Genomic DNA, 11379 nt, shown 5'->3' on the forward strand with positions numbered 1-11379 from the left:
TTCCCAACAAAATGGAGGGCTTGGAATAGAAATTAAATATGGTTGGCGGGGCACAGTGGCTCACGCCTGTAATCTCAGCACTTTGGGAGGCCGAGGTGGGAGGATGGCTTGAGGCCAGGAGTTCAAGACCAGCCTGGGCAACGTAACAAGACCCCGTCTCTACAGAAACAAATTTTAAACTAGCCGGGCATGGTTAGCACACACCTGTAGTCCCAGCTACTCAGGAGGTTGAGGTGAGAGGATTGCTTGATTCCAGGAGTTTGAGGCTGTAGTAAGCTGTGATTGCAGCACTGCCTTCCAGCCTGGGTAAAAGAGCAAGTCCTTGTCTAAAAAAAAAAAAAAAAAAAATAGTGTTGTCAGCTTGTCACAAAACAAAAGGGGATGGTGACCTCACACACCCATGTGGTGGCTGCAATTCATCCCACTGCCCAGGGCTGAGGCCGGAGTTCATGGGTGACCTCACAATGTTCAGGGTGGCACCGGCCCACTGCCACAGCACCAGTCCACCATGCCACCCATGCTGTGGTTGCTGCTCCACTTTGCTGCCCCGGCGCTGGGGTTCTACTTTTCCATCCGCTGCCCCAGTGGTAAGCAGTGCCAACAGGCCCTACTCTCCGGCAATGATATTCTCCTGTATTGCAACTCCTCGGGGGCACACTGGTACTACTTATTCACACAAGGCAAGAAGGGCAGGCTCACCAGCCTCACCAATATTTCCAATATGGAAATAGTGCCCGAGGGCAGCCTTCTCATTAAAGATCCATTGCCCTCCCAGACGGGCCTCTACCACTGCTGGAACAAGAATGGCCGCCAAGTGGTGCAGTATGAAATTGACTTCCAGGACGTCACCACCCTACATATAACACACAAGGACCTGGGTCAGAAGCCCCTGCAGAACGAGACCCTGCATTTGGGCAGCAAACAGCTCATTTTTACCCGGTGGGAGCCCTGGCAGGACTGCAACCTCTGTGAGGAGCCGGGCGAGCGTAAACGCCTGGGGTACTGCTACATTGAGGAGCCTCTGGAGGAAGCCATGCCCTGCTGGCTCTATCTGGGAGAGGTGCTGGGGTGGTCTAGCCGCTTGCGGCCTGAGCTGCAGGTGGAAGCCTGCCACATCCAGTGCACCAATAACACACAGTTAAGGGTGGATTACGTCATTTTTGACAACTTCAGGCTCGATGAGACGACAGAATTTGTGTGGCTCGACTGTCCCTTAGGATCCATGTACAGGTGATGGAATCCCTGCCTCTGGCCCCTAGCCAGGTTCTTCCAGTCGGGGGATCCTTCATGGTAATATGTGCAGAGGGATGAGGGGGCGTTCTATGCAGGTCAGCCTCGTAGCGGTCATCAGGACAGTGCCAGGTCCTGCTCTTAAACAGTCCAAGGGTGACACAGCCCAGGGTGGTGCGAGCCGGGATGGGAGAAGCCCAGGCAGACAGATGGGGCTGTGACAGGGGAAGCCCAGGAAGCTTAGGGGCTCTAACAGGCCCCTGCTTCATCTGGGAAGGTCAGTGAGACCCTGGAGGAGAGGCTGGTGCCCCCGGGGCTTCCCATCAAGGCCTGCCTCCCAGAACTCACACTCATCTTCTTGCTTCCTGCCAGGAGCCTCTGGAAAATACTTCCCCTCCTCTCCCCGAGTCCACCTGCCCCTTAATAAGAAATGCAGGCTGGGCACGGTGGCTCATGCCTGTAATCCCAGAACTTTGGGAGGCCGATGTGGGTGGATCATCTGAGGTCAGGAGTTCGAGACCAGCCTGGCCAACATGGTGAAACCCTGTCTCTACTAGAAATACAAAAATTAGCCAGGTATGGCGGCACGCGCCTGTAATCCCAGCTACTCGGGAGGCTGAGGCAGGAGAATCACTTGAACCCGGGAGGCAGAGGTTGCAGTGAGCCAAGATCACACCACTGCACTCCAGCCTGGGCAACATCGCGAGACAACTCTGACTCAAAAAACAAAAAACAAAAAAACCCCCAGCAATCCATTGTCTCACCCTTCTGGAGCCTGTAAGTCTGAAACCAAGGTGTCAGTAGAACCACGCTCCCTCTCAGTCCCTCTGAGTGAGCTGGGCAGAATCCTCCCTTTTTCTAGCTTCTGGATGCAGTCAGAGATCCCGGTCTTCTCTGGCTTGTGGCTGCTTCTCTCCAATGCCCGCCTCCATCATCACTTGGCATTCTTCCTGGGTGTCTGTGTCTCTGTCTCTCTTCTCCTTTTCCTAAAAGGACACTGGTCAGTTGGGATTGAGGGCCCACCTTATTCCACTATGCTCTCATGTCAACTGACTATATCTGCAATGGTCCAATTTCCAAATAAGGTTACATTCTGAGCTTCTGGGAAGGACATGCATTTTGGGGGGGCACTGTCTAACTCAGTGCAGAGGTCTTGCCAGCCCCTGGCCACACGGGGTCATTGTGATGTGTTAAGGGGACTAAAGACTATAGAGTGCCTGCCACAGCATCCAATAAGAAGTTCCACAATGTACCTAGCTGGGAATGCAAGCTTTTATGATATTGTCTGTGGAGTATCCTCTCTGTTCTTCCACCACGCTGGGTGTGTCGGTGCCTGATTCATTTCTCCACTAAACACGTGTTCACTGCACATTTATATGCCAAGCTCCATTCTAGGGACCTGGGAAACAGTGAAGAACACAACCAACAGAGATTCCTGCCCTCGTGGTGCATAAATATATAGTTTTATTATTATTATTGTTGTTATTATTAGAGACAGGGTCTTACTCTGTCACCCTGGCTGGAATGCAGTGGCACAATCACAGCTCACTGCAGCCTCAATTCCCCGGGCTCAGGTGATTCTCCCATCTTAGCCTCCACAGTAGCTGGGACTACAGGCATGCACTACCACACTCGGCTAAGTTTTTAAGTTTTGTAGACATGAGGTCTCACTTTGTTGCCCAGGCTGAGTCCAAACTCCTGGGCTCAAGTGATCCTCCCACCTCAGCCTCCCAAAGTGCTGGGATTACAAACCTGAGCCACTGTGCCTGACCTATAGTATTCTGGATGGTGACGGAGCAGGGAGGGATGCTGGGAATAGGGGAGGTTAAAAGTGTAAAGTGGTGGGGTCGGGGAAGGCTCCTCTGAGAAGCTGCCATTTCAGCCCATATTGAAAGGAGGCGAGGAAGCCCTGGGGACAGAGGGAACAGCCAGGGCCGAGGCTGTGCCCAGCATGTCAGAGGAACATCTAGGAGAGCAGCGTGGCTGGGCAGAGTGAGTAAAGGGGAGAGTGAAGGAGATGAGACCAGACAGGCAAAGGCAGGTGGACAAATCATTTAAGGAGTGCCCTTGCTAACTCCTCCAAATAACCTTATGAGGTACAATCGTTACTCTCCATATTTTTGGTTTGTTGTTTTCTTTTTTGGGACAGGGTCTTGCTCTGTTACCCAGGCTGGAGTGCAGTGCTCTGACTGGCTCACTGCAGCCTCAACCTCCTGGGCTCAAGTAATCCTCCCACCTCAGCCTCCTGAGCAGCTGGGACCACAGGCACATGTCACCATGTCCAGCTAATTTTTTAAAATTTTTGCAGACATGGGTTCTTGCTTTATTGTCCAGGCTGGTCCTGAACTCCTGGATTCAAGTCATCCTCCTTGCCTTTGCCTCTGAAAGTGTTGGGATTACAGGTGTGAGCCACCAAGCCTGATCTAGACTCTTATTTTTACATGAAGAAATGGAAGTTCAAAGAGCTGGAGGCATTTCCCCAGGTCACCCAGCCAGTAAGGGGTGGGGCCAGTAAGGGGTGGAGCCAGTAACGGGTGGAGACCTGGGAGCCCCCAGCTGTGCCGCCTCCACCCCACTGTTGATGGCTGCACACTGCTCCGTGGGGGGTGGTGAGGAGGGAAGCTGGGCTGTGCTTTATTTTCTGTTCCTCAGGGAGACGTCGGTCCCTCCTTTCTCCCTGGCCCTGCACCTGACCTTGTCTTCCTCGCAGGCCCGTCAACTGGCATGCCAACGACACCCCCCTGACGTGGGAGAGCCAGCTCTCCGGCTGGGACTTCACCACCTTTCTGGACCCCTCTACCGGCGGCAGGCAGCTGCAGGTCTTCCAGCCGGCCATCTACAAGTGCTACGTGCAGCAGGAGCTCGTGGCCCAGTTCAACCCTGCCGCCAGTCCGGAGACGCTGGAGGCTCAGTGGAGAGAGAACGATGCCCAGTGGCGGGAGGCAAGGAAGGCCCTGCGGGGCAGGGCGGACTCCGTGCTCAAGGGGCTGAAGCTAGTGCTGCTCGTGGGCACCGTCCTGGCCCTGCTGGGGGCGCTGCTCAAGTTCATCCGCCCTTCCCCTGGCAAGAGAAGCACACAGGTGCTGGTGGTGAAATAAAGCGAGCCCCCGGTGCACAAGCGGACCCAGCCTCCGGTTCCCTCTTAGCCACAGCCGCCCCTTCTGTCACTTTCGCCCCCGTGCCCTGTAGCCAAGGGTGACCGAGCTCTTCCCTGGGTCACGTCTTGCTCTGTTAACTCATTAGTAATTTCCATAGCACAGATGAGGAAACTGAGGCTGGGGATTCTAGTTCAAACCAGGTTGCCTGGCCCAAGCCCTGTGTTCTTCAGAAGGAGGGAGAGATGGAATGAGGCCATTCTTGGGGTGTCTCCCTAAGGGTGGTAACTCATAGCCTCCTCACTCACCCCATTCCCCCAACTACGAGATGGGGGATATGAGCAGGACACCTCTAGGCTCCCCAGATCTGCACTGGGCCCTGCTGTCTTTCCCTGCCCGTCCCTTGCCCACCCTCCCCACTGTGCCCAGGCCTTCAGGCCCAGCCACCACTCCCCAAGTCAGAGGCACTGCCAGATACGCGCCACTTTTCCAGGCTCTTGCAGTGGAGCGAGGCCCCTCAGGCCCTTGGAAGGGGAGACAGGCCCTTCTGCTGGTACAACGCGCCAGGCCTGGCTCAGCTGACCTGCAGGAATCACCAGGCCTGGCTGTTCCCAGAAATCACACACTGTTCAGCGGAGTGCAAGAGTGAAAAATAATTCATGCCATTAAAATTCATTGCCCTAATAGTGCGGTGAAGCCATGACTAGACAGAGATGGAACTCTCCCAGAACAGCACCTCTGCCCCCAGGATAGGGCAGGGCTCATCCCTCATGTACCAGACACTGTTGTCAAAACACTTAAGGCTTCATGTGGTGCCCAGATGCTCAAAGATTCCTGCAGAATGAGGCAGCGTTCCCTGAGAACTAAAGAGGCCTCCCTGGGAACCAGAGATAGACAATAATAATGATAATCGTAGCAAACATTTGGGGACTTCCTGGTGTGGTCAAAACTCAAACCCTTCGTAAGTGCTATGTCCCCACGATCACCCAAGAGGCCAGTGCTGCTGTTAACCTTATTTTGCAGCTGAGAACATCAAGACTCAGAAGCTTCAAGCAACTTGCCTGAGGTCACACAGTGAGCTTGGGAAGGGGCCAGTGGTTGGAAGGTGAAAGGAGACCTGAAGCGTCCACCCCAGGTCCCAGGTAGCCCCCCAGTTCCTGCACCCATAGAAGCCCCCATTGTGTGGGAGCTGGAGGTGGGACAGGGAGAGCCAAGCACGGGTCCCACATTCAGGGTGTTTGTTCTTCACAGCACTGAAGTCTCACAACCCATAGCAGAGGCTGTCAGTGCCCCAGTGCTCCAAGGCTGTCAGGGCAGCTCCTAAGGTGTCCATGCCTTCTATGATCCCCTCCCTTCCAGTGTGGACCAGACATGTGACCTTGCATCTAACCAATAGCACACAGTAAAGGTGTTGAGCTGTCACTCCCTAGCTTGCCTTATATTATCTAACACTTTGTCTTAGCAGATCAGAGGGAGGGAGCCTTGCTGGCTTGATGAAGTAAGCAGCCACATTGAGGAAGTCCACATGGTAGGAAGCTGTGGGTGGCCTCTAGGAGAGGCAAGTGGCCTCTAGGACCTGAGGGAGGCTCCCAGTTGACAGCAAGCAAAAGGCCAGGACCCTCAGTCACACAGCCAGAGAGAAACGAACTCTGCCAATAACCCCGATGAACTCAGAATTAGATTCATTCCCCAGTCGAGCCTCCAGATGAAAGTGCAGCCTGATCCATGTCTGACAGCAGCCTTCTGAGACCTCAGATGGAGGGCTCAGCTAAGCTGTGCCTGGACTCCTGATCCACAGAAACTGTGAGATCATAGACGTGTATTATTTTAAGCCACTGAATTTCTGGCAATCTGTTTTGCAGCAACAGACAACAAATACACTCACCCATATCCCTGGAAAGTCCTGGAAGTCCCCTGCAGCTTTAGCAGTCATGGGCATGATTCCAGTGGGTGCCAGGGGCTTCCTAACTCATACAAGAAGCCTGCTGAGCCACTCATTGAGCAGGCTGGAAGCTGGGCAGTTGACACCCCAGGAGCAGTCCTTAACCTCGAGGGACAGGAATGGGAGCACCCAGCTTCCTCACCCCTGCAAGGCACACTCTACACATCCTCTTGGAGGTCCCCAGGGGTAACATTCACAGGTGCTGGGGATTAGAGTGACATCTTTGGGAGGTGTTATTCAGCCTACCCCTAGCAGTTGCAGGCACAGGCAGCATATATAAGGGCTCTGGGGGTGGGTATCTACTTGGTGGATGGAGCTGATTAGGACAGGAAGGCAACTGTGGAGAGAACATCAAGGAGGTCACCAGGGCCCAGAGTGTGTGGGACCCTGTAGGCCAGGGTAGCAGCTGTGGGCTTTATTTGAGATGAAATGGGAGCCATGTGAGGGTTTTGAGCAGTGGAGAGCCATGACCTATGTCCACTTAAAATGGCGATTCTCCTGAGGTCAGGAGTTCGGGACCAGCCTGGCCAACACGGTGAAAACCCATCTGTATGAAAAATACAAAAATTAGCCAGGTGTGGTGGCGGGGCTGTAATTCCAGCTACTTGGGAGGCTGAGGCATGAGAATTGCTGGAACCCAGGAGGCAGAGCTTGCAGTGAGCCGAGATCGCGCTACTGTACTCCAGCCTGGCCAACAAAGAGAGACTTCATCTCAAAAAAAAAAAAAAAAAAAAGTGATTCTGACAAGGTGGGGTTCCTTACAGGTAAGGGTGGGTTGTCCCCCAGGTTGGAGCAGGGAGTAGCAGCTGCTTTGCATGTGGCCAGCTGTACAATGAGAAACTTTCCTCACCAAGCAGGAGACATGGTCAGGCCCAGCCTTGCCACCCTCCCCTGCACAACAGAGTACAGCATAAGACAAAACATGCCACAGATTCCATTTTTAACCATCCTATTCTTCCCTCTTCCTTTTCTTGTTGTGATTTTTTAACTTCTTAGGCCTATGTTTTTTGGGAAAAAAATAATTGCTTATAAATGCAATTCCAGTACTTAGTCTTGCTATATGGCTCTTCTACTCTGCCAGAGAAAGAAAAGGAGAAAATATTCCCTTTTTTTCTAAAGCTGCAGAAATGTAGACAAAGCTGCCACTAGCCTACATGTCGCCTTAGAACAAATTGTATAAAGGCCTGGTGAGTGGAGCATGGAGTGGGTTCCCCTTATACCCTGGCTGGACATGGGACTCCACATGACAACCCTGAATGCAGACACTTTCTGCATCATAAAATTGTCTTGGCAGGCCAGGCGCAGTGGCTCCCGTCTGTAATTCTAGCACTTTGAGAGGCTGAGGCAGGCAGATCACGAGGTCAGGAGTTCGAGATCAGCCTGGCCAGCATGGTGAAACCCCGCCTCTACTAAAAATACAAGAATTAGCCAGGTGTGGTGGCACGTGCCTGTAATCCCTGCTACTGGGGAGGCTGAGGCAGGAGAATCACTTGAACCCAGGAGGTGGAGGTTGCAGTGAGCCGAGATTGCACCACTGTGCTCCAGTCTGTTCAACAGAGCAAGTCTCCATTTCAAAAAAAAATTGTCTTGGAAAATCCTACTGCTATTGAAGGAGTCTCATTTGTTATTCTGTACTAGTCAGTATAGGATAGGCTCTGCTGCAGCAATAAATACACTCCAGAATAAAACACAGAGGTTTATTTCCTGCTTACATTGGTATCAAGCAAAAGGGGCTTGCTGCTAGATGCACAATGAGCCAATACTATGGCACGAGGTTTTTTTAGAAAATAAAAGCTTTATATTGCGGGTTAACTTCCAAGGAGACAGGAGTCCCACTGAAATCTGTCTCCCTATGCTGGCTTTAAGGCAGTAATTTTACCAGGAAAGGTTCAGGGGGTGGATTCTGGGATTAGCCGGTGATTGGTGGAAGCCAAGGGGAGGTCTGGAAAGTCCTCTGGCATGCACAGTTCTCTCTCATGCCTCCTTAGGGGGTCCCATGTGCAAACTTGAGGGGTTAGTATGAAACTTTGGGCTGTGACTTCAGCAAACTGGTTCTGCACAGACTCCACTTAGCCATATTGTTTCCAATTGATTTCAGCCAGTTCTTTTATCTCATAAGTGGAGGGAGTGGTTCACATTTCCGCAAGTTGTTTCTTATCTGCCATCCTGCAAACTCAAGAATTTCTGTTAGTTACTGATTTCTTTAACTCTTTGGGGCATGGTTTCAATACCGTAGTCTCAGCTCAGGGGCTTTCTTTCACTTAATTCAGATAACTCAGGAATGCAGGCTGCCATCTGAAGTACTGGCTTCCAAGGTCACCACACAATGGACAGAGAGAACATGGAACTGAGTATGAAGGGTAGAGCTGGGCCTAGAAGTGTCATCTGTTTTGTCCACTGGCCAGAACATTTCACTGGCCAGAACGCAGTCACATGACCCCTCCTCAACTACAAAGCAAGCTGGGAAATATGGCTGCCTGTGTGCCCAGGAAGAGGAGGTAAATTTTTGGCCATCTGGCCAATTAACACCCAGGCAGGGATTCAGAAATTGTGGCCATGTCCTGTGAAAGCAATTCTAACCACTAAAAGAAAAGAATCTGTAATTCTGATTCCTCGTACAAATAATTTGTTGACCTGAGAATAATATGGACTTCTCTGAATTCCTAAAACTTGTATATACTTATCATTTCCATGTTCAGACATAAGAAGTTCATTGGCATTTATTAATACCTCTTTACAGGCAGGGCGTGGTGGCTCACGCCTGTAATCTCAGCACTTTGGGAGACTAAGGCAGGTGTATCACCTGAGGTCAGGGGTTGGAGACCAGCCTGGCCAACATGGCGAAACTCCGTCTCTCCTAAAAATACAAAAAATTAGCCAGGCATGGTGGTGGGTGCCTGTAACCCCAGCTACTTGGGAAGCTGAAGCAGGAGAATTGCTTGAACCCAGGAGGTGGAGGTTGCAGTGAGCCGAAATCACGCCATTGCACTCCAGACTGGTCAACAGAGTGAGACTCTGTCTCCAAAAGAAAACCTCTTTACTGCACGATGGACGACTGCTTGCTTTTCCCTTTTCCTTGCACCACACATGCTCCTTCCAGCTCCAATCAAACTGGTTGCATGAGCTGTTTCTACTCATTACTCTCCTCACTACATGCTGTGCCCTCTAACCTAGAAAACTCTTACTTTCCCCTTCTCTTGGTTAACTGCTCTTATACTTCAAGCATCATTGCCTCATGGAAGTCTTCCCATCACACATATGTTTTCAGAATGGTCATTAGTGCTGCTCCCTGAATCCCTCTGGCTCTCTCCCTTCCAAGCATAGGACAGAATGCCATTTCTGGTCCTCCTTATGGTTGGATGGGGCCTTGCAACTAGCTCTGGCCAATGAAGTGTGGGCAGAAGTAATACAGTCACTTCTAGGCCAGAGCACTTAATTGCCTGGGCAAAGATACTCTAGGATTCTCTTTCCCTCTGCACAGAGCCCACAATTCTTGAGGTGGAGGCCATTCTGCCAGCCTGGATTGAAAAGGAGGAGAAGTGAAACTGACCTACAATAGATGTGACAGATAAGAAGTAAACTTTTGTTAGTATAAGGTGCTAGACTTGGGGGATGTTTGTTACCACAGCATAACCCAGCCTATTCTGACTGATACATTCTCCTTCCAAAACACTTGTCTCTTTTGCAATTTTTCACTGTTTCTGTCACTATCAGATTAGTATTTTTCTTTAAGCTACAAATTGAGAGCTCCATGAGGTCAGGAATTTGTGGTTGTTGTTCTCCATTGTATCCCCAGATTCTGAAAGAGCTGGAACAACGTAAGAGCTCAATAAATTTAAACTGAAGGGCTGGGCATGGTGGCTCATGCCTGTAATCCCAGCACTTTGGGAGGCCAAGGTGGGTAGATCTCCTGAGGTTGGGAGTTCCAGACCAGCCTGGCCAACATGGTGAAACCCTGTCTCTACTAAAAATACAAAAATTAGCTGGGCATGGTGGCACAGGCCTGTAATCCCAGCTACTCAGAAGGCTGGGGCACAAGAATTGCTTGAACCTGGGAGGCGGAGGTTCCAGTGAGCTGAGATGGCGCCATTGCACTCCAGCCTGGGTGACAGAGTGAGACTCTGTTTTAAAAAAAATAAAAATAAAAAAATACTAAACTGAAGGAAGAAATGATTGAGCAAGAATCCTGGGAGGTAGGTACAATTATCCTTATTTTACAGGGATAAAATGGAAGATTGGAATGGTTGCATTGATTGCTCAATGTCACATGTCAGGTAAATGGCAGAGATTGGATCATAATCCAGGTCTAACTGAATCCAGAGCTTGTTACAACAATGTGCTGCTACCTGTTCTGAATCGGTAGGTCCCAGGTTACCAGGTCTTGGTACTTATTCCCAAGGGTTTTTGGTTCTGCCACCAAGGAGTGTCTATGTGTTGGTGATATTAAGGGCTAAAAGGCTGGGGACCTGTGGGCCGTTGGGAGGCTACATTAAAATGACCCACAGCTGGCCAGGTGTGGTGGCTCATGCCTGTAATCCCAGCACATTGGGAGGCCGAGGTGGGTGGATCGCGAGGTCAGGAGATCGAGACCATCCTGGCTAACGTGGTGAAACCCCGTCTCTACTAAAAATACAAAAAATTAGCCACGCATGGTGGCGGGCACCTGTAGTCCCAGCTACTGAGGAGGCTAAGGCAGGAGAATGGTGTGAACCCAGGAGGTGGAGCTTGCAGTGAGCCGAGATTGCGCCACTGCACTCCAGCCTGGGTGACAGAGCGAGACTCCGTCTCAAAAAAAAAAAAAAGAAAAGAAAAATGACCCACAGCTGTCTGGACAAGGCAAAAAGGCTCATGGTGGGCAGGGTGTTAGTCAACTGTCTCTCTGCCTTTCATTTTACCTCTTTTTAAATTGAATGTTCACTCTCTGCCAATGTTATGGACTGTATGTCCCCTCAGAAATTTTCATGTTGACATCTTAACCCCCAATGGCATAGTGTTGCAGGGGGGCCCTTGTGAGGTCATTAGGTCTTGAGGGTGGAGCCCCATGATAGGATTAGTGTTCTTATAAGAGACACCAAAGAGCTTGCCTTTTCTCTCTCTGCTCTCTGCTATATG

The 11379-nt window shown here is 51.0% G+C and overlaps 1 protein-coding gene across 1 annotated transcript; it reads left to right on the forward strand.

The window, feature by feature from the left end:
• Window positions 1–465: 465 nt before the first annotated feature.
• Window positions 466–4353, forward strand: FAM187B (family with sequence similarity 187 member B). Its single transcript, XM_003280015.3, has 2 exons — window positions 466–1230; window positions 3941–4353. The coding sequence occupies exons 1-2, from the start codon at window positions 509–511 to the stop codon at window positions 4326–4328; spliced, it is 1110 nt and encodes a 369-aa protein (XP_003280063.2). The 5' UTR covers window positions 466–508; the 3' UTR covers window positions 4329–4353.
• Window positions 4354–11379: the final 7026 nt, after the last annotated feature.

Source organism: Nomascus leucogenys, chromosome 10 (genome assembly GCF_006542625.1).
Source record: "Nomascus leucogenys isolate Asia chromosome 10, Asia_NLE_v1, whole genome shotgun sequence".
Taxonomy (NCBI): domain Eukaryota; kingdom Metazoa; phylum Chordata; class Mammalia; order Primates; family Hylobatidae; genus Nomascus; species Nomascus leucogenys.